The sequence below is a fragment of the Gymnoscopelus braueri genome (genome assembly GCF_963280865.1).
Source record: "Gymnoscopelus braueri genome assembly, chromosome: 13".
In the NCBI taxonomy this organism is placed as follows: Eukaryota; Metazoa; Chordata; class Actinopteri; order Myctophiformes; family Myctophidae; genus Gymnoscopelus; species Gymnoscopelus braueri.
The window spans coordinates 24,716,946-24,741,558 of NC_137615.1; the positions used below are offsets into that span (position 1 = coordinate 24,716,946).

General features: G+C 40.6%; 1 protein-coding gene across 3 annotated transcripts in view; it reads right to left on the bottom strand.

Annotated features, from left to right (window-relative positions):
- Positions 1–15,467, bottom strand: part of mybpc2a (myosin binding protein Ca) — a 51,713-nt gene extending 36,246 nt beyond the window's left edge. For 2 of the 3 annotated variants that reach the window (XM_080448198.1, XM_080448197.1), the window contains exon 1: positions 1,478–1,532. In XM_080448198.1, coding sequence (XP_080304324.1) covers positions 1,478–1,517 — 40 coding nt within the window. In that variant the 5' untranslated portion in view covers positions 1,518–1,532. Of the gene's footprint in view, positions 1–1,477; positions 1,533–15,430 lie in introns of those variants that run through there. The other variant, XM_080448199.1, reaches the window with a different exon arrangement.
- Positions 15,468–24,613: the final 9,146 nt, after the last annotated feature.

Genomic DNA, 24,613 nt, shown 5'->3' on the forward strand with positions numbered 1-24,613 from the left:
CGCTAATCACTCAGCAACATACAAAGGGCCGTTGAATTTTTCCAGAGAAGCCCCTGTTTTCCATTGTGGAGACCCCTTCCCCTGGCATAATGGAGTAATGTGTATAAAGGAAAATCGCCTATTTTAGCACCTCCAAAGTTCGTTTTTTTTCCACTAATCCTAATTTTGCAGTGTACTGACACTCAAACATGCACTAAATGTCCCTTATGAGCTGCCGTTCATGCAGAACGACGTGAAGCTTGTCCTCGGTGTTGCCAGATTATGTGAGAGAAACAAGCAACCAGTTCCATGTCGTTCTGCATGAACGGCAGCTCATAAGGGACATTTAATGCATGTTTGAGTGTCAGTACACTGCATAATGAGGATTAGTGGAAAAAAAAACGAACTTTGGAGCTGCTAAAATAGGCGATTTTCATTTATACACATTACTCCATTATGCCAGGGGAAAGGGTCTCCACAATGGACAACAGGGGCTTCTCTGGAAAAATTCAACAGCCCTTTGTATGTTGCTGAGTGATTAGCTTCTCCTTTAAATGCAATATTAGATCTAATACACTATTAATTCATCAGAATCTGTCATGGCTGTTGGTGGAGCAGAGATTAGCTGCCAGTCCAGGAACATTTGTTTACGTAAAACATCTAAATGCTTATATAAAAATATTCATTTTACCAGCAATAGGCACAGAATTAATACCAGACATGTAGCGATGGATCGATTTACAGTGCCTATAGGCCAATAACTGATGCAATGAAGAATACAGTCATGTACAAGGCAATGACTTACTGGAACTCTCTACCAGTATGCATCACAGAAATTAAGGGTAAAAGGCATTTCACTATACCATGTAATATTACTTAGGTGAATGCACTAACCGTGTTTTTATACAGTTAAGTATTTTATATTATGTTTTTGTCATATCTGTAAACTTGTATTTTCTTTTTGTATGTATATCATTCTGTGTGGACCCCAGGAAGAGTAGCTCCTAGAGAGATCCTAAATAAACTCAAACTCCATTGCCCCGTGCCTTTTCATACGCGCGCACAACCCCAAAACATTGTGATCACATGCCCCTAAGAGAAGTAGACAATGAAAGTGTATGAGAGAGAAGCAGGATTAGGACAGAGACGATGTACAACTGGTACTCACATGTCACGCTACTCTTTCATGGCAGTAGGTAGAAATTGAACTGCTACATTGGTATTATTATTATTAGGGCATGCCTCCTAGCAGAGATTTGCACACCTTTCTAGGTGTGTTCTGTGAATGCATTGTGAGGGAGACGGGCTTCAGTCAAGTGTTTGCGTGTGACAGCTAAAGCCTAATTTACGTTTCGGCGCCGTTGGCCATAAACAACACATTTTCAAGCGATAAATGTGACGCATCTGTGACAGATTGAGAGTCACTCATGCATCTCCACTCTCAGTCCCATTCCCCACAGAAGACATCTTCTGTGATTATTTGATGTTAAGGTCTTACCCTCCTCCTCTGCTGGCTTCTCTGAATGAGGGGAAAACATACAGCACTTTGGAATGAGAATGAGGAGGATGATAATGATACTGGCACGCAGGCGCGCGCACACACACACACACACACACACACACACACACACACACACACACACACACACACACACACACACACACGCACACACGCACACACGCACACACGCACACACACACACACACACACACACACACACACAGAAGATACAGAGACAAACAAACACTTAGTTTTTCTTACCCTTCTTGGCTGAAACAAAGAAAGAGAGGGGAGAAAAGTCCATTAGAAATTGAAACCGTAATAAAATGATGCATACGTTATGAAATTAGTTTTTCAGTGGTTACAGTTTAACCACATAATCACTCATTGTATGCATAACTCAATGGTGTAAATTGGATTTAGGTGGAACAGCTCGTGGGCTTGGATTAGGTGTCATGAGAGGACTTACCAGCAGGGGATGCTGCTGTCTTATCACCCTGGGCTGCTGTAATTAAACGACAATTATGTAAATGCACTTAAACATCCTCATTGCTCTAGATCACACAGTACCAGTGGTGCAGCAGAGTGTCAGATAGTTCATTTCTTAAAGGAGCACTTTTTGATGCAACTGTTGTTGCATAAATTTTGCACTGGCTAGGCTAGGTTGGTGTGTTGGATATCTGCAGCCTACCAAGCTGAAGATTTGGAACAGTTATATTTTATAACTTTATAATGTTTCCCTGGCACAAAAGGGGAATAAATAACATTGAAAACAAAATAAACAAATTATTATTATTATGGCTATCGGTCAAATTATTATTTTAAACATCGGAATCGGACCAGAATTTCCATATCGGCGTATCCCTAGTCCTCACAAATGCACCATTTATGTCTACTCACTCTGTGTCTCAAAGGTCAGACAGTTCAGAAACCAATTACATCATCGGTTGGTATTTCAAGCTAATGGAAACTGCAGCCTTTCTCTTCCTGGAAAGTTAGCACACTAAAATAGAAGTCACTGTACTTGCATCAATTATTATTATTATTACAATTTTTTAAGTTTGAAATTACCACCGATGATGTCATTGGAGGAAACCAATGATGTCATTGCATGGAGTAAGGTCTCTGAACTGTCCATAGCGAACCTTTGAGACACAGAGGGAGTAGACACAAATGGTGCATTCTTATAATAAGCCAGTTAAATGAAGATAACGTTGAAAATGGGTGAAGTCTGAAGTGCTCCTTTAAGAGCGGAGACACAGATGGGTTACTGTATAAACATACCATGTCTTGTGATCTGAGTCATTTCAAGACAATACATTTGAATCACTTCTATACACAAGTGACAGCACTTCATTTGCCAAACAATTCATCTGTGATAATGTGTAGATTAGCGCATTCATTATGTAAGATTACTGGTTGAACGGGTTGTTGACCGGGATAGTGGGTCGAACACATAAATGAAACCTCCCTGGTTCGATTTAGGCTAGAGAACTGTGTTGCATGCCCCCCCCCCCCCCCTCCATGGAACATAAATAAATATGTTCCTCTATAATGGTTACACAAATGCTTCAGTTTGTAAAAGCACGATTAGACGGTACGGCTATATGTACATCTGAAGGCAAATAGGAATTGGACCAAAATATTTACACAATATACACTTTTAGATTTTAAAAAAATGTATTCCACTAACCAACCACAGACTGTACATTCAGGCAACCTTGCTATCTCTTAACAATTTCCGCGGGGTATGCCTTTGGCAAAAGGGAGAATGCTGGATTCCAGCAGGGGAATAAAGCAAAGATTCAAATAAGGCATGGTTTACAGAAACAGTGAGGCTGAGATAAATATAAGTGAGCTTTTCTGAGATCATGAGGAATAATTGGCCTTGAAAAAAAGGCTTTTCTGAAAGGGACGGCCTCAAGACAAAAAATGCATTTGATAGGATAAGTACATCAAAGTCCCAGGGTCTTAGATCTAGGTTACTTTAGAAGCTCAAGGGTGTCTAATGAGATAGCAGATTAAGAATGAGTTTCGGTCTGGCAGATGAACTAAAACACACGGGCTGCACAGTCTAACTATGTCAGCAGTGTATGCACTCCACTTGAATCATTTGTGAAGTCTATGCCCTCATTTAGGGCTCCCGCTAAAGTGTCAACAATATAAGGCTTCGTTGCCCCAAAGGATTGGAGTCAGCAAACACACAACGAGTGACCCCTTCTATGGCGACAAACGAGGACATCACCTCAACAACCAGTCATCTCCCCACAAATCCCCCCACAACAAGCAAGTGACTGAAACTGCAGAACTAGCGTCCCATGAGCCTACTTAATGGTGGTTCTAAGATATCAAGAGACATGGCCTTGGCACTCCGCTTGCACTCGAGGCTGGCATCGTGCGTCTGGCATACTGAGAGGGCAACACGTCTATTTTGGTTAAGGTTTGTTTTTTCGAGGCAGCAATCGTCTCAGCACTACACATAGCTCTAGTTCTGGCATCACCCCCATAGCTTAACATCCTAGAGAAGGGGCTGTCACACACAAGGCATTAAAAAGCTTTCTTTAGGCCAGGTTCCCTGCCTTGGCATGAAGCCCCGTCCCTGTAAACGAGAGAAAAGTGGGTCACTGGAGTGAAGATTACTTGTAGTCCTCCATCCTGTATAGAGGTCTTGACGGAATAGCCCTGTTCTGTGCTGGTTATGCGGATTCACTCATCAATGACATTGTGGAAGGACAGAAACCACCTTGACCCAGAGAGACAACTGGGACACTAAGTAGATGCCTTGAAATCACCATGGTTACAGTCATCTCATTAATAGGCTTTTTGAAACTCAAAGGTGACTGCTGGAGGACAAACCACTGGATTATGGGTATTCCAAAAAATGATGTAATGTTTTCTATAAAATGACCACTTTACACCGGTGTTGGTGGTGGTGTTTTTGATGGCTAAAGACATTCGAATGATTATTTTTTTACTAGATTTTTACTGGACATGGCAAACTGTCAAATATATGTTCCTGCATTAATGACCATCTATTTATCAGAGACAAAAAAAAACAGGCTTCACTGCCCCTGCATACTAATGTAAACTCCACAAAGTGAAGTATAGCAAAAATAGCTACAGTATGACACCAACTTGCTGATTTGTGATAATTATTATGCACTGCCTGATTTGGAATTGCTGCATAACATCAACATCATTCCAATATAGAATTGGAGGCTCTGCAGTCTCTGATTTCACTGTCCAAGACCATTAAATAAGGACATTCTTAAAATAAGTGTTATAATGCTTGAATCAAAAAGACTTGATGATTATCACCATAGTAATACAATTTCCCAAGATGGCTATCACTTTCCATGTACAGTATATCCAATAAATAAACATAACAGTTTGACAGTATAATAAGCTGACAACAGCACCTTGAAGTACTAGCCAAAATGAACGGGTAGAGGGGGGGGGGGGGCATCCTGACATCTGACTTTGATTCATTACTACTTCAAAATATAATAGCTACAAAATGACTAGCTCATCTGTGAACACTGAACAGAGAAAACTGGAAGCATCTTTTGCCCTGGGGTATGGAACCGTCTCAGCACAAAGATTCTCTGCAATCACTGAGCTTTTAGTTTGGAGCAGTGGTGGAAAAAGTACTACAAATTGTTTACTTAAGTAAAAGTTTCAACACTGCAATGCAGAAATACTCCGTTACAAGTAAAAGTCTGGTTATCAAAATGTACTTGAGTAAAAGTACAAAAGTATTTTGGCATCAAAATATACTTAAAGTACCAATAGTAAAAGTACTAGTTATGCAGAATGTCCTGTCTAAAATGTGTAAAAGTCTTTTGAAAATAGCAGATCTACAAGCTCACAACGTGTCCATCGCGACGCATTGTGAGCTTGTAGATTGGCTATTTTCAAATAGCCAAAGTTTAAATAGGGCTGAAGTGGTAAATGTATCTTTCGTAATAATAATCAAAATCTACTAACTAGTAACTAAAGCTTTCAAATAATTGTAGTGGAGTTAAAGTACAATATTTGCCTCTGAGATGTAGTGGAGTAGAAGTAAAAGTATTGAAAAATGGAAATACTCCAGTAAAGTAAAAAATCCTCATATTTGTACTTAAATACAGTACTTATATACTTTCCACCACTGGTTTGGAGCAACTGTATGTGGGTTGGTGAGCTGCTATTTATTTATCTATGAAAGTTCCCACTGCAGATGGCTTTCCAGGGACAGAATACAAGTTATCCGCATTGTACAAACATTCATACGTTTTTCACTGCTCAGCATTGTTCAAATCTTCTTATTGAAATAAATTGTTTACGCCGTACAATGGAGTGCTGGCTGCCTAGTGTTTATTCACTATTAGGTAAGGCCTCACGGTCATTCCATTCCAATCACATGTACTACTAGACTGACCAGCATGACAATCTGAATGTAGAAACCAAGACAGCACTCAATGCTGGCCTGGCATTTATTATTAGGAGTACAGCTTGTGATACAAGCTCCCCGTGTCTACAGTACATTTAGGACCTGCACTGTGTGTTCTGTTCTGTTCTGGCACACTTTGCACATGATCTACTGGGACGTACACTACAGAACTTTACCTGATAGGGATAACTTTTAGGAAACTATAGCAATTCAAGGATTAAGAAAAGAATTGGGGTGCAAAATATGCCAATATATTATATCCTCTGATAAATGCAAACATTTAATTATTATAACTGAGAATTATTGGCTAATGATTGATAATGATCTGTCTGTCTGTCTGTCTGTCTGTCTGTCTGTCTGTCTGTCTGTCTGTCTGTCTGTCTGTCTGTCTGTCTGTCTGTCTGTCTGTCTGTCTGTCTGTCTGTCTGTCTGTCTCTGTGTGTGTGTGTGTGTGTGTGTGTGTGTGTGTGTGTGTGTGTGTGTGTGTGTGTGTTTTCCAGCCTTAGGCTTTCTGTTCTATCAAGGCCTATTTGTTTCTATAGCTGATTTTACACAAAAAAAAAGAATGACAGTAGGGAAGTTGATTTGTATTTCTTCTGTTAATAGCAACTTGTGTTTAGTAATTCATAATTGTCCATCTCATTTGATTATATCTATGGAGGAAAAAATAATGACAGATCTGTATCAAGTTTAGAGTCCTTCTGGTCCTCATTCCAGATAAACTGTGGAGTATAGTGTGAACTTGTCTTAAAATATCTTTAATCCCTAAAAAAGGGAGGAGAATGTTAAAACACAATTCCACTGCTATCCACTATTGGGAGCTCTCACCACTGCCCGCTGCCAAGCCTTCTCTATGGCCGCAGGCTGCCAGTAAACTCCATGTCACACAGCATCGTTTCCCTGTCTGGTCTGCTTCATAGCAGAAGCTCTAAGCACAGTGCTAAGTCACAACCAGGGCGATTCCGACCCTTGAACCCGAGTGCTAATGCATGGTTAATGTATATACTCTGTGAGTGGATTTGTTCTCATTGCTATCCATGGTTCAGGTAGGCCTCCTGCAACTTAGTTCCACAGTAGGACTTCTGTTTTTTTTTCTGTTCTCAAGGTCTATCTATCTCTAAAATGGATGATCGCTCTTGCATTTTCCAATTTGTCTTACTTTTCACTTTATGCAAAACCCCACTCTCAGCACTCTTTTTTTTGTCCCTTCCATTTCTTTGTCCTACTTTAACCCACTGGTTCTCAAAGTGGGGTCCGGGGACCCCCAAGGGTCCTTGAGTGGGTTCCAGGGGATCCCCAGCAAAATGAGTTAATATATCATCAAAATCAGTTCAACTTGCTCATAAGGTACCCGTAATTAACGCTTAATTTATCATTACTTAATACATTATTTAAGCGTTAATTAAGTGTTAATTAAGTATTAATTCCTTGTAATTCCTTGTAATTCCTCATTAATCATTAGTTAAGCAAAGTTACTTAATACATGAATTAATGATGAATTACAAGGAATTAATGCTTAATTAATGCTTAATTAATGCTTAATTAACGCTTAATTAACGCTTAAATAATGTATTAAGTCATTATAAATTAAGCGTTAATTGCAGGTACCTTATCAGCAAGTGTTACCTAAACCCTACAAGCTCACAACGGTCGCGATGTGAGCTTGTAGATCCCCTATTTTCAAAAATGTTTTTCCAAAAAAAGTGAAAAATCTGAATTACATTTGAAACACAAATCGTGTATGGCGGTCGCTGGAACTAAATATTTTCAGATTGGGTTCCAAATACATTTGTGGGTCCTTGACATGAGGTTTGAGAACCACTGCTTTAACCTGATCCACAGATTGGTCTTGTGGAGGTTAAGAGAGTAGAAGAGATGGCACGGTGAAAATTGTCCGAGATAAAAATGAGAAAGGCCAAGCAAGGTCACTGCTGGTGTGAAGCCGCACTGGGTTCTTCAAATGATGATAGTGACGGAGATGGACACATACCAGGTTTATATTTAACAAATAGTGTATCGTGTGAGATACTTGATGACAGAGGGTATGATTTCTATCAGCGGCCGAATCTCCTTCACCCCCACGGTACTTACTCTAAATATACATATTAATCCGTCAATACTTATCCTACACAGTAAAATCCTCGGTGTTAATTTACCTCTGGGAGTATACGAATGTGGCCAAGCAAATGCAACCAACCATGTAACAAAATGAGTTACAATTGGATAAATTAACACAGAGGATTTGTAGGCCACTGTGTATGAATCTGTCCTCGTATGCATCCTTAGTGATGGAGCATGCATTTTAGTCCCCCAATGATGGTACACTGTAATTGGTAAAACTGTTTGAAAATAGAATTTAACAGTTCCACGGTTACAATAGACGAGATATATGAAGGTTAGGGGTTGCACAGCAACATCCTGAGTGTTCATTTAACTCTGAGAGTGTGAAAATGGACCCTTTTAGATCCACACTCAGATGTTTATTGAAAGGTACAAAGTATTTTGTTGTTAAACCTGCAGTATTAATGTGGTCGTGTGCCGCTGAAACGATATAAGACAGTATATATCCAATCCATTAACCTTTAATTGACATTTAACCCATGATATTATTAAGGGTTAAATGTTAATTTCTCCTTGAGGCCATGTTGGTTTATCAACAGTGGGAAGAAATTCATGAATAGTACTGAATGCCATGAAAGGGCATGTTATGTGGGATGTTACAACAAATGACATGGTAATAAATAACGATTTGATATAGTGCTGTGTTAATTTGTGTACACCATTCAAACTGAACTAAGTCATCCTCTTGTGAATGAAAGATCTTACACTGAGCTATATGTATATGTACAGTATATGGTATATGGAATTTCCATTCGCTCAAAATATCCTCACAATACCTTCTTTATTTGTAACAGTGCAGTTGTGTAACTATAGATTACATTGCTTCTCTCATCTTTCACATCAACCCTTCCTCCCCTTTTTTCTCTCTCTCTCTCTCTCCCCCCACACCCCCACCCCTGGCTCTACAGTGCATCTTTTCCTTGTGCAGTTTAACCTCTGTGGAATGCTCATTGTTAATCTCCCTTGACATTTTCCTCTCCGTCTTTTCCTTCACTGTGTAATGTACTTCCCCTTGTTCAGTTGGATCATTCAGACCCAGCACCTCCAGCTTCAAATCAGTCTTATTTCGTTGTTATCTGAGGCCTACACCTGGATATAATGTAATTTAATTAATACGAATACTACTTTTAGACGGCAGAAAACCAAGTCGGGCCCTTATTCCTCTGACATCAGCAATGATGACATCAATGTACATTTTAAGGCACGATGCTGAACAACCAAGGGCTAATTATAAAGCCTCGAGCCTTCAAAGTAAGAGACTACACAGAGAAATCCTCAGCGCTAATGTAACTCTCAGGGTTAAATTAACACTGAGGACTTAACTGTGAGGTGTATTTAGTATTGGTGGGGAATGCACCATTTAAGCAGTTCTGCGTCTGCTGGGGGATCACGTTAAGAGGTCTGTTGGAATCATTTTAGGCATCTTAGCATGTCTACGACCGTAAGCTATGGCAGCAGCAGAGGCGTTAACTAGAGACAGGGGCCGACATCCCCACTCTGGCTCAGAGTACTAGAGGCCAACTGGCAGTCACATTTTCCCACTTGTCGCTTCCAGGTTCCCTTTTAGGAGGAACCACACCAGCGAATGAATGACGTACAGTATATAGGGTGACACTCACTTCTGCAACTCGCGCTGAAATGGGGAAGAGTTTAAGTGCAACATAATGCAGTTTAACAAGAATTCCCTCCTTGACGACAACTACAAGAAAAGCTTAAAAGAGACTTTTTACAACATGATGTAATACCGTGATACCGTCGCACGAGGCCAAATTACAATTTAAAACACGCGATAATGTCAGGGAGGGAGAGGAACTATTCTTTACTTGTATAATTCTTATATAAATCTGAGGGGGACGTATTGGCAGAAAAATAGGAAGGGGCGATTAACATTGAAACAGTCTATTTATAGCCTATCACTGAGCTTGTGGATGAGTATCAATGGTATTATTGGCACTTGGCTGGTATCCACACTGGGGGCAGAGCGTGACTGATGGAGTTTCACCATTTTATTATGGGGATAGAGAGAGTGATGCTGTTGGCAGCATCGGGGTACACTTAAGCCCCCGCTCTCTAAAGTATATCGCTCAATCACTTGGCAAGTTAATTTGACCGTTCTGATTATATGACTTGTAGATCTATCTATCGCACACTGAGTATAATTTTATGACCATAAGAGGAATGCAGGGGAACGTAGTGGAACAAATGCAAAGTAATGGTAAAGTAATAGCAGGGAATTCAAATCAGTGCTGATGTTCAAGAAATGCTGTAATGATAACTGCACCATCTGTAGCTGTGAGTTCCAGTTTTATATATATATATATATATATACATACATACATACATACATACATACATACATACATACATACATACATACATACATACATACATACATACATACATACATACATACATACACATACACATACACATACACATACACATACACACACACACACACACACACACACACACACACACACACACACACACACACACACACACACACACACACAACCTAACCCTAGCTCTCTCAACTCTACTCAGTCCAACCTTTTTTAGACCATGCCATCTACTGGGCAGAAGGAGTACCTGCAAGTTGTGGCTTTCTCCATGACTTTGCATGCATTTTGTGGTGCACTGCTTCCAGAAATAAATTGAATCCCTATACATCAATGACAAACTTGATAAACTTATGACAAACTTAGAGAGGGAGATGGGGAGGGAGATAGCCTATTTCACCTTCACCCATGCATGTATGTCTGTTCCCCCACTATAGATTTGGTCCAGGCCCAGAGAGAGAGAGAGAGATGTGCTGAGTGGGAACTCAGGTCGGATCAGCGGTTGTCCAGAAATATCTATGAATCTGTCTGTGTCCCTTTTATGCCCATATAGGCTATGGAGATCCCTGTCTGGCTAGTATGTAAAGTTCAAGTTGTAGCAGGTGCACAGATATGTAATGAAAATAAATCAAATCTGCACAACACACTCCCGTTTGCAGAATTTATAGGTGGTAATGTTTTGAGCCAAGAGGCTCTTCCTCGGACCTGCTGCTAAGGTTTTCTTTACAGAAGACAGTTAGAGTGTGTGTCCTGTCTGTATTTGGTAACAAGATAGTAATAGAGATACCGGATTGTGGCGGCGCCACAATCCGGTATCTCTATTACTATCTTGAGTATATTGTATTGCTGTTGTTAGCACAGTCTTGCGGAACCTGCCACACAAACATTTCGCTGCTTGTACCTGTATGACTGAGTGACAAATAAATCCTCTTGATTATGAGCCTATATGGGGCTCAAGTAACAAGCTCTCAAGAAGGCTATGTGTGGCACTTAAGAGTTCTACTGAGACAAGCTAATAAACCTATAAAAGTGCTACCGTATGATGTAATTGTCATGCTTAATGCCTGTTATTGTGCAGGTCCAAGGGATCAGCCATGCAACGCTGTGTAACAGCTGGGGTTGGGAATGTGAGCGATGCAAACTCTATTTTATAAGGCACTAATGATGATAAGAATTATAGCCTGTATACATTCCACCAGTGATGTCTTTCTCACACTCACACCCCCTCCTTTCCTTTCCTCTCCTCTCTCCTCACATACACACATGTGAGGGCAATGATTTATGGGTGCACAGAGGAGGTGGTGAAAGAATATGGTAAAACGTTCAGAAGAAATGTTAAAGCAGAATGCAAAACAAAAGCTGAGATTTTACAGCATTGCCATAAACTTTTCGGAATCGTCCTATAAATAACACTCTTTCAACAAAACAAAACAAATGGGAAATGCATCCGTCTTTAGGGATGAGGATTCCTTGCGATCCGACATCCAAAGACAACTAACAGTAAATAACATATTAAGTCGTTCGTCATCAGCCTCAGTTTCTCAATTCTTCTAATTCCCATCAACCTATTTCTGTGCCTTACACGCGCCCATGCTCAAAATAGGCCAAGGCCTGTCTCAAATCATAGAAGAAGCTTTATTTTAGAGGATACATAACCGAATGAGGGTTGTGTATCAACAACACTTTGATGTGTTTAGAAAGGCTCAGTTAATGATATAAGGCTCAGTTACCGTTTCACACTATTTTTGAAAACAGAGACGACCCCCACCACACACACATACACACACCCAAACACACACACCCAGCTACATCCGCTGACTCTGCATCTGTCTCTAATCCATCAAGCGATAGACGCATACCTGGAGGGGCATGATGATGGGCTTGGTGGTATGAGGTAATGCTACACTGGATCAGTTGTGCGAGGGTAGGCAGGTGGTAGTGTTGGAGGGGGCCTTTCTCTGCACTGCTGCCTAGCGTCATGAAGGGAGTGGTAACCATTCAGTAATTAACAGCAACTCCTTTCTAATAACAAGGTGGTGGGATTTCCTGAGGTCTCACCATGACCTGCTTACTGGCCCATGTAATAAGTGGGTGTAAAAATGCTATCCCCTGCTCTGGCAGCATTTCAGTGAATTGTGAATAATGTTGTTATTCCCGCACACCCCCAGCAATGAAGCACTGCCAGGCCACAGCCAAATTACCCTCTGCAACAATCGATGTCGAGACCTAAGACTTGCACAGAAGCTCCAAGTGACTCATACCAAAGACTCCATTGATTTATAACACAATTCAAATGACAAATCCATAAATGCTGTTGCATAGCGTGAGTCCCCTCTAACAGTCTTTTAACACTGAACAGCTGGGGGCGTCTTCCCACTCGAGTCTTGTTTCTCTCCAAGAGCCACAAGGCCACAGTCTGCCACCAAAGCAGGACCACAACTATTCTTAAGGTTGTTTATTGAGGATGCGTGCTTCTTCCCTATCCCCAAGGCTCCTCGAGATCCTTTACCGTGGTGAGTCACTACGGGTGGTAGAGGGCTGGGGTCACATGAGCTGTAAGGGGCAGCTCGTATGGGCAGGGGCGCGGGGGAGTTCAAAAAGGGGCGAGGATTTTTTACTTGGAGGGAAAGTAAGAGCAAGGGCCATATGACAAGTAGGTAGTAATGTGGTGATGGGAATTTGATACGCGTGATGTCACTGGATTGGCCCCACTGACACTGGCAAGATAAATAGGAAATTGAGGGTCGGGAAGGTAGTGACAGAGTGTAAAAATGGATAGGGCGTAACACAGTTAAAAGTGAGAGATTACAGCATGGTAAAGTAATGCTGGTAAAAAAGAAAGATAACTAAGCATATATTATTATTATTAATAATAATAATAATAATATTATTATTCACAATCACAACAGGCTATGTATTTTCAAATATATTACATCTGTTATCAAAATGATATTGAATATCAAATTGGTATCATAATGCACTACATCCAACTAGCTAAAGGGGAAGAATGCCAGCGCAACAGAGAGAGAGGCCAATCAGGGTCAGACAATCAGGGTCAGACAGATCACAGGATGCAAAGTATTCACATCTGAATGCAGAGGTCCCAATAACTAACTGACGAGCTAAACTCTCTCTTTTTTTATCTATACCTCCCCCGTCAGTCCTCTGCTATCAAGGCAATCTGCCAGGTGATTTAGAGCACATTAAGGTTACTTTTGAAAAGGCTATGGCATATTTTAAACCATCCCTACATAAACATTGCTTCATAAAGGCAAAACATTTAAATGATACTTATTGCCACCACATGCAGTGTAAACAGGACCGTAAAAGTTCCAATACACAGGTTACATTACAAATATGTGTTCCTATTTAAATATATATATATATATATATATATATATATACAGTATCAAAGTACATAGCCTATTTTCTCAGATATCACTGTCCAATAGTAGGGCTGTGACAGCTGGGTTATATCTATATAACCTTGAGCCTTGAGGTTAGAACTTAGGCATGCATGCAGCTCAGCTCGCTTCCCCTTAACTCTAGCTGTTCACGCCTTCCTCAGACAAATGAACCACAGATTCTAGTCTAAAGTCACAGCATGTATTCCTGTTTCAAATAGAAACTATCAGAATTTGCAGTCAGGTATTCACATTCATTATACAGTCAAATCCAGAGTTTGACTTAACTCTGAAAGTCAAAAAATTTACCCGTGTTACTGTGTAGTCTCATTTTAGCACCCCCCTCTATTCTTATCTATACAAATCTATAAACCATGAACAATGACAAAGAAGATGACACATTTTTCTCCCTCTATAAAGCAAAACAAAAATAGATATGTTGTATCAAAACTGTTGGTTCTACTGTTCTACTGTTATCCTAACACCCTTTCCCCTCATTTCAATTTTTCAATTATTTGTTTTCTATATCTTTGCAGACGCGTCTGTACACACCAGGAGCGATTATTTTGTGTGATTAATTCGCGTTCATTTAAACTGCTGTTTGTGTACATGCACACTGAGCGCTATTGTAACGAGGAAGTGACGTATTTATTTTTCAAAACAATGTCGATTTCTCAGCACGAATAAAATCCTCAACCTGTATGAATGGATGCATCATCAAAATAGAAGTTAGAAGATTTTATTTGCGCTGAAAAAAGTTTAAATGAATGTGAATTAATGGCACAAAATTAACGCTCCTGGTGTCTACAGACCTTTATGCTTAATGTATCCTCATATTTTTTGAGTGCCACCCACAAAGTCAGTTTCATTTGTACAGCATGTGTAAAATTAACTTGCAAGTAAAAGTAATTCTTCTCATTTTAAGAATTGGTGAGAGATCTTCATGTTCACAAATATTGACCTGAGATCAAAGGAATAACATACAATAGGAATGGAAACATAATTTATAAAGTTGATTTATGTATTTATGTCATCTATTGAAACATTCTAGAAGTATAATGCAATACCACTTAAAGGAGTATATCATTCATAACCTGTTTTGGTGAAGTTTGACTGGATTTCTGTGGCTTTTATTTTTCCCTAACAATGAATTAAATTCATCTAATTACTAACAGTCTTTTGGAACATATGCTTTGGTCAATGCGCAGTAGAGCTCCAGAAACTACAACATTACAGGGAATAGAGTCAGTGAAGTAAACAACACATCATGTATACAGTCTCATTTATCCAAGCATGATTAACGGAATTGGCTTTATGAGAAAAATGCTGTCACAAGAATATATTTCAGCAATGCTGCCTAATGGAATGGGATTTGTTGTTAATATAAATCATTATAATGTAGGCCTATATATTATAATCATTATAGCTTATACTAAAATAGCCAATTAATAATAATAGCTTATAATAACAATAATAACTTTGAGTATGTTTTTCATAGTCAGAATATGAGCTGCCTAATGTAAGTTGTTCAATGTGCTCCAATGAGCCGTACATTTCTGTACTTCAAGCAACCGATACTCCCAAAAGGAGTTTTTATTTATTAGCAAGGTTGTCCAGTACTCAAATGAGTGAAATCAAAGTTGGTGCTTACCTGGCTTCATGGGTTCAGGCATGTCTGCGTTTCTCTACAGTGAGTCCCTTGTATGTGTCCTCCACCCTCCTTGTCTGTAGTTCTGTCTGCTTTTCATCCTTCATTCTTTTTATCCTCCCCTACCCATCGGCCGACCACTTCAGTACCCCTCCCTGTGGGACACGGAGAGCAGGGTGACGGACCGGCTGTCACCTGAAACCATGGGACAGCTCATGGGCTCCAAGGAGAGGGAAAGGGTACTGGTAAGGAGGAGAAGAGAGATGGAACACACCAGAGAGGTGAAGGGGTTTAATACCATAACACAATGCATGACCCTCTGGCAAACCTGTGAACTGCTTAACTCATTAGGACCAGGGGCCAGACCATTAGCTAATTGATTGTTTTAGCAAAGTGATAAGTTGACTGATGCAGTGATGCTACAGGAGACAAACCACGCTACGGTGTGTTTCATCTAGACTTTGTCCAAAAATGTAATATTCACCTAAGATTTCATCCCAACAAAAGTTGAAGAGGAAAGAAATATGCATACTGTACATGAGAATGCGACCAATGCGGCAGCTCTGTGTCCCTATAGGCTCTGACAAGCTCATTTGTTCTCTAGTGGCTTAGCTGTCAGCATGGTATGCTTTATGAGGCTGGTAGCCCTCACATACAGTGATGCGAGGGACAAGGTCAAAGACCATCTTCATAGAGTAGTAGAGTAGTACTTCCCGACCCAATACAGACACTCATGTCATGTGTGCACATGTATTGCACTGTACATGCATGCAGAGGGTAAAAGATTGAGATAGAGAGATAGAGAGAGAGAGAGAGAGAGAGAGAGAGAGAGAGAGAGAGAGAGAGAGAGAGAGAGAGAGAGAGAGAGAGTGGGGGCTGGATATTTATTGTGCATTCTATATTTATCTTAGGGTTACTAAATGAAATGCAGGTTTAGTGTCACTGAGAAAAGATTAACAGTAGAATGCCAATTATGTTGAGCAGCATTGTGAATTGAGCTTACTGTATATAAATTATACGCTTGTTTGTTTGTTTGTTTGATCGATCAACAGGGTTCAATAAAGGTCTATTTATCTACTGTATCTATATATCTATGTCTGTCTGTCTGTCTGTCTGTCTGTCTGTCTGTCTGTCTGTCTGTCCTGAAACACAGGACAAATACAGTACAGGTAAGAGTAGAGAGATACAACTAAGTTCACAAATAAATAACAATAAAAGTCAAATGTAGTAAAGACAGAAAATGGAAATACGATTTTTTTTTAGGAATAAAAATGAGTAGACTTAAAGCCTGCCCTAACCATATAATGTGTAAGTCTGGGCTGTTTCATCGGTCATAAATAATTCTTAACAAATAGTTTTGCAGAATGTAAAATTGATGTGTGGGTGTTGAATAGAGTTTCATACTCCATCAAGTGTTTCATATTCAGTAGCTTCTATCTATTGAGAATTCTGTCTACTCTTTATAATCTGTAAGCTGTCTGTCTAGAGCAGTGGTTCTCAAAGTGGGGTCCGGGGACCCCAGGGATCCTTGAGGGGATTCCAGTATCCCGAGTTAAATTAGTTAATATAGCATCAAAATTAGTTTAACCACTTTAACCCTACATCGGCTCTTTGAAAATAATATGAGAACATTTTTAAAACATCTTTAAAAAGAACACAAAAACACAAAATATTTTCAGATGGGGGTCTGTGGCCAAATACATTAATTTGGGGGTTTCTGACATGAAAATGTTTGAGAACCACTGGTCAAGAGGATTTATGACTGGTACACATGGCTACTGCTTCCAGTCCATTTTCTCTTGTAGCAAAATGCCCGGGCTCCAATAGCCCTGGCCGCAAAAATAAATGAACTTTACTTTGGGAGAGAGACATGAAGATGATGGGACAGAGCCTAGACTGAAGATCAACTATTTTAAGCAAAGGGCAACTTGAGATTCAAATGTTCAAGATACCCATGAGGAAGATATTGGAAGGGACATTTGAATGAGACATGCATCAGGCCTACAGTGTGCATTCCTGCTTTGAACTTATTCAATTTTAATGTTGTTGTTGTTGACAGCAGACAGGCCTATAGCCTAGATGTCCTACATGACCCAATAATCCGCTGCAGAGGTTGAAACCAGACTCTTATAACACTTGCATTTGTCTCACTGTCGAGGGGTTAGCCACATTCTAAATTGAGGTACAGGTTAAGCCAACTGAAAAGGCCTCCCTGTCTTCCCAAGTTCTTCTCATCACTACGAAGAACAGCGAGAGCCCTGTGGTGAATTTTGAAACTGAATCTGATGACAGAACGAGGTCGAGAGCAGTTCTATGAATTCTGGATGAACGGATAACCACCAGAGGCAGTACAGTACTTAACACTGCCTCTGGCGGTCAGGAAGAATGTAATAGAACCAATGTTGACACGGGGAAGGTAAACCACTGAATTCATAAGGAATGTAGAGCATGCACATCCACTCTGGTAAACAGGTGCAGGACAAACAAGAAGATCAGCACTAGAATTTAAATAAGAGTTTGCTATGTTTAATGCGGATCAATGTTTCAATCTCCAAAGGATCTTCATCAAGATGATCCTGATTTACAACAGTGGGAGCTAACAACTGCTCCAAATAGTTAGGAAGAATTCCATCCAGGTATGGGAAAATACCCAATAATAATCAACAAATTAATGTTTGGAAATCAGAATTTCGATGAATGCACATCAAAGCTTTAAAAAATATTAGGTATTCATTTGCTGCATATAATCAATAAAAACAGAACGTAGGTTTGAATGGTGTTCAGAGTCACTAGATATCAAAAGTTCACTTATTCAAAATTAAACTCATGTTTTATTTGCACACATAATATGCACTCCAGATTTGACTAAACGATAATTACATTTCATACTGATGTGATGCATCTCGCTGGTGACAAAGATTCACAAAAGAGACAAAGAGTGGTGACAAAGATGAATGGGCTGTCTCAGCGAGGGGGAATAGTTACTGTATGGGCCTACAGTACATGGTTTCAAAGAAAGAATTTGGAGGAGTCACATGACGAAGTGACCATGAGATCTGATCCATACAGTGCACTCCCACATTCACACTAGAATAATTATTCAGAGAAGGAAGACAGGCTGTTTCCATAGGAAGCCTGACACAATGACAAATCCCAACAACCTTCCCACCCCTGAATGCCAGGAGCTCATCAAACCTACAGTAGCAGACTTTTATAATAACAGAGTACTTGTTTTGGTCCAAGTTGTCATTGCAGTGTGAATTCAGTAGTAGCCTATATTGTACTTTACTTGATCATTTAAGTTTTCATGTTAATATTAAAAGTATAACAGATAATTGGTGATAATGACTGATTTATTTACCATTTATTTGAATTCTGTATTTATCATATGAAATACATTTTCCTCATTTTCTTCTCCTCAACATTTCCCTAAACCACTCTTAAAGATAGGGTAAGTGATATTTTTTGGAACTGGAACTGGAACACTATACAATTGAAGCTGATAAATGGGTATTCGTTCATGTCATTGGCTGACATTTTTCAACCCACCTGAAAATTATTAAAGAGCTGGAGAGACGGGGAGGCCTCTGTAACTAAACAAACAGTTTTAACCAAAGAATATCACTTACCCTACCTTTAACTTCAACTCAACTTCAACTTAATTTTTCACCTTATTTACATAAGGTGCACCATGCTCCTTAAATACATGGTTCATGGTTTAAAAAAACAATAGCAACAGATACAGAAACATAGCGGACACTAGTTGTAAATATAGTTGTGCACAAACATGTCCCAGCTCCTGAAGAACGGCTGCTTCCCAGGTGCAGACAGGAACTTCGTGTGAGGTGTCGTCCCTCTCCACGGGGGCCTGGGTCAATGCCAATCTCTCAGGAACTCAGTGCGGCCATCAGCAAACTCAAACCGGGTAAGGCACCGGACTGAGACAACATCCATCCAGAATTCATAAACAGAGTGCAACAACATCTGGTTAGCTGGCCTCATTCTTCTCGTCGTGCTTCCGGAGGTCTAAGCTCCAGAAGACCTGCCGCCATGCTTCCATCATAGAGGGTCAGAGGTGGGCTCACAACTACAATGGGAAGAAGCCGAAGACGAACAAACCTACGGAAGACCCCAATGCCTATAGACTCATCTTGTTGATTTGTGTCCCATTTATGGACATTTATTTATTCTGGAGAGGATGATCTACAGCCGAACCGACCCAGTGGTGGACCCACAGCTACCGTGGGAACAAGCCGGTTTCCATCGTAGCAGGTCAACGGTGGACCAGGTAACATTACTTCGCAAGACATCAAAGACAGCTTCCAGGACGAGAAAGCTGGAGTAGTGTTACTGGACCTGACAGCCGCATTCCCCATAGCCATCTTGTTGACATTGAGAGTGAGGTTGTTCTCCTGACACCAAACTGTCAGTGATCTGACCTCATTCCTGTAGGCAGTCTTGTCGACGATGACAATCCGGCCCTTCGCTGTCATGTCGTCAGCATACACACAGTCGTAACAGTGTACAAAAAGGGAGTAGAGGAGAGGACACAGCACCCTTGAGGAGTCCTGTGTTGAGGGTGATAGATGTTGTCCATTCTCACCAGTTTGTCAGGAAGTCCAATATCCCCTTTAATAATAATAATAATAATAATAATAATAATAACAATGCATTTTATTTGTATTGCACTTTTCATTCACAGAGAATCCCAGAGTGCTACATGGTTAAAACATATAATCAATCACAGAAGGTAAAAACATGTGCGGGACCCCCTTTTTGTAACTATACCATGTAGAGTATATAGCAACATAACTTTTTTGTAATTTTTTAATACATATTTGAAGTTTCAGAAAACTTAGGTCAGGATTTAGAAGGCGTTTTTAGAATCCCCATGGTGCGTAGGTACTGGGGAGACGTCGAGGAGGAAGCTGTTCGCAGATCTGAGGGTGCGGGTGGGAGTTTGTGGAGGCTTAATTAGTTTCTGTAGGTAGGGAGGGGCATGTCCGTTTATGCAGTTATGAGTGATTAGCAGGACCTTGTAGTCGATCCTGGCTTTCATCAACCTCCATCAACTTTCACATGCTCAGGTGCAGGCCCAGGCCTCTGAGCTGATTTGTTCTTCACCCCATCCAGGTGAGAGAGGGCAGTGTGAAGAGCCATAGCAATTGCATCGCCGGTGGATCTGTTTTGACGGAATACATATTGCCATGGGTCCAGTGGCAGGTAGCATGGAACAAATGTAATCTCTCACCAGCCTCTCAAAGCATTTGCTGACAACGGGGGTGAGGGCGACAGGTCTCCAGGCATTCAGACATGATACATTGGAGTGCTTAGTGGCCAGGCACAATGGTGGACAATTTGAAGCCTGCGGGGACCACGGCCTGGGAGAGGGAGATGTTAAAAATAATACAGAAACACTCCTGCAAGCTGGTCCGCACATGCTTTGAGGTTACAGCCTGGGATACCGCCAGGGTCCGCAGCCTTACGGATGTTCACATATTTGAAGGCTCTGTGCTGACACTGACTGGTTGGTGTTGGTGGTGTTGGTCTCAAAACCGTTGTAAAAGGCATTCAGCACACTGGGGAGGGAGGCAGAGGGGTTTTCTGGTTCTCTATCTGAAGTCTGTTATTGTCTGTAACCCCTGCCACATGCTCTTTGTGTCGCTGCTCCAAGACATCAACACAGCTGTGTTGGTGTGACCAGTTAATGATCTGCCTGTGGCATCAAAGCCTGTGAGTTCAAGGCCAAAGTGTTGCTAGATGATTGGAGATCTCCACCTACCTATATGTCTGCGAAGTGGGAACTACTAGTTATTTTTTTTAAACTTTATAATTGTTTCCACACAGTTTTAACAAGGTGGGAGATTGTCCTCAGTCTCTAGTTGAGCGAAACTTTTGGAGACTGACTTGTGAGTCTAGAATGGTGCAAATCCTTTTTTTTAAATTAACTTCTCTTCCTCTTCCTCCTCCTCTTCCTCCTCCTCTTCAAAATTGTCCTCTTCTTCTTCGTTTGCCTGGTCCTGTCTCATTGCTGCTTGTAGCTCTAAATTGTTGTCTCCGCCAAGCCGAAGGCATGTTTGTTATGTGTTACTATGTTTTGCCTCATGCCAGTCCGTCCGTCCATCCGCCCGTATGTCCGTGTGTCCGTCTGCCCGTCTGTCTGCGAGTAGCTAATCTCCTCTCGCACTGTTGGCCCGGTCGCTGCGAAACTGTGCACGCACACTCCCTGGATGCCAGAGCCAAACCTCTGCCCCGAATATTTCAGATTGGCCAATTATAGCGCCACCATGAGGCCAATTTTTGCAAAATAGTTTTTTATATTACTCCTACAGATTTTGTCCAAACATCACGCAAATCGGTACACAGTATCTCTATAGTCATGTGATCAACACCGATCTGTCCGATGATTATCCATATTTATCCAAAGTTGGCAGGATTGGTCCGTTTTAACAAAATTCCTCAAATCATGAACGCAGAGTGCAATATCCGTGAAATTTTGCATGCACATTTCCACTAGGCCGAGGAAAAAAGGCCAGTTGGAAAATTTCAAATCAGCCTCATGGTGGCGCTATAACAGGCCGTTTTACCTATAACTGCACCGATCTGAGTGAAACTTTACACACACACTCCCTAGAGGCCAAGGAAAAACCTTTGCCCCGCATTTTTCACATCTGCCTTTTATAGTGCCACCAGGAGGGTGACTTTTGTAATGACGAATCTGTCCGATATTCCATCCTAATTGGCTAACATTGGCTTCCAAAGTTTGCAGGATAGGTCCGTTTTGAACAAAATGCCTCAAATCATGAACGCAGCGTGGATTTCCATGAAATTTTGCATTCACATTTCCACTAGGCCAAGGAAGAAATGCCACCCTTTTCACATTGACCTGTTATAGCGCCACCAGCAGGTTGATTTTTGCAAAACACATTTTTGGAACAAAATGCTTCAAATCATGAATGCAGCGTCCGATTGCCATGAAAGGCCTAAGAAGAAATGGCACCCTTTTCACATTGGCCTATTATAGCGCCACCAGGAGGCCACAATAACCTACCTGACCTGGCGGAGACCTGTGCTCCGAGGAGCACTTTTTCTAGTTTAGTTATTTTTTTACTTTTACTGTCTCTTACCTGTGTTTCAAACTCGCAGCTGTCACTGATATGACACTGGAATTTCCCTCCGGGGATCAATAAAGGTTTATCCTATCTTAATTGAATTTTTTACAACCAACTCAACTTTACAACCATATGACAGCAGATAATAAACCCTTAGGTCAATTAAAAGATTTAAAGGAATTTTAGATATCCTAATATAATTATCAACAGCCACGGTAAGTTTTCACAAAATGGTGTTTTATTTTGTGCTCAGATTTTTTGTACTATATAAGGCAGTGGTTCCCAACCCTGTTTCTCACAAAGCTGATACACATGCACACACACACACACACACACACACACACACACACACACACACACACACACACACACACACACACACACACACACACACACACACACACACACAAGTAGCCTATGTAATTTGGAGAAATTGATACAGTAATAAGCTCCACCAACAGGCTCTGCGTTTGGAAGACCTCTTTTGGAGAGTCTTGGTTACTGAGAAATGCAATGGATTTATTAACACAATAATAAATACATGTATTTAATATAGATATATTAATATATTATATTAATATATTATAATATTAAAGTGGCTGTTCATGTATGTGTTCACATTAAGCTACCCTGAAGGCTTTCTTTCTTTCTAAACAGCCAATGGCTAATGTGATAAGAAAATAATTGTTAGTGATACATGCTAATGGCCATCTGTTAATTTGTAATCTTTCATATCCTGCCAATATGACAAAATATATAGGGTACCACTGAAATAATATTTTTTAACAGTCAAGAACAAAACATTTAAAAGGGTCTTCCTAGCCAGAAGAGTTCCCATTAGAACTGAAAGTGCCAGATGAGAATGCACCTCACATCACTGCTTAAGCATTTGACATAAACATTAGTTGAAAGGTCACAGTATTAGGCCCTAGCTTGGCTTTAAAGTTTAAACCATGTGGTTCCCAACCTTTTCAGGTCGCAACCCCCCAAAATAATCATATTTGAACTGGGGACCCCCCCCCAAAATAATCAGTGACAACTGACAAGCACTTGGAATCATAGGGGTTATTATTACATTTAGTTTGACTCGGTTCCACAAATAAATATTGTGGAAAATCGATCTACAAGCGTTGTGAGCTTGTAGATTCGCTATTTTCACCATGTTTGCCTCTTTCTTATAGCCTATTATTAGACAATTATTAGACAATTTGGTGATCCAGTTGAAAGCACCTTGTATTGTTAACTGTACTTCCATGTACTTTTTTCATGTCTTTCTAAATAAAGTACTTCAAACAAATATGAGATGCATTGCAAACGGTCTTTTGGACCCTTTTGATGGATGCTTTTCTAAAGTGACTGTGAGTGAGGGATTTTTCTTAAGTGTGAGCGACATCTCCTGGTGGGCCAACAGTAAACTGATACGTAGCTCCATAAAGAACCTCTCACTCCGCTATACAGCTCCGAGATTAGGTTCTATGTTGTTGTCATCCAGAATCGGTGGAACGTCCGCCAAGGCTCCGCTGTTTACCCTTTTGTATACATCGTATGCCAAAACTAATGGTAGATTCCAAACCGCACGGATGTTTAAGGTTAGGCCCGGAGCATAATATTTTAGGTCCGAAGCGAAACTACCCGTTTAAATCGCTTATTTAGTCAGCCTGTGGCCATGTTTCCCATTCAACCCGGAAAACCCCCCTACGTCCGCTGCCAGTACTGCTCCCCGTTTGGCTACGATGGGAAACATGGCCACAGGCTGACTAAATAAGCAATTTAAACGGGTAGTTTCGCTCCGGACCTAAAATATTATGCTCCGGACCAAACCTTAAACATCCGTACGGTTTGGAATCTACCATTAGTTTTGGTATACGACGTATACAAAAGGGTAAACAGCGGAGCCTTGGCGGACGTTCCACCGATTCTGGATGACAACGACATAGAACCTCATCTCGGAGCTGTATAGCGGAGTGAGAGGTTCTTTATGGAGCTAACTGATACGTTACTTACCTTACATCCTCTCTGCGTGACTTGGTTGACATACATTTGACGACATAACAGTTAATAAGTTATCTAAGTT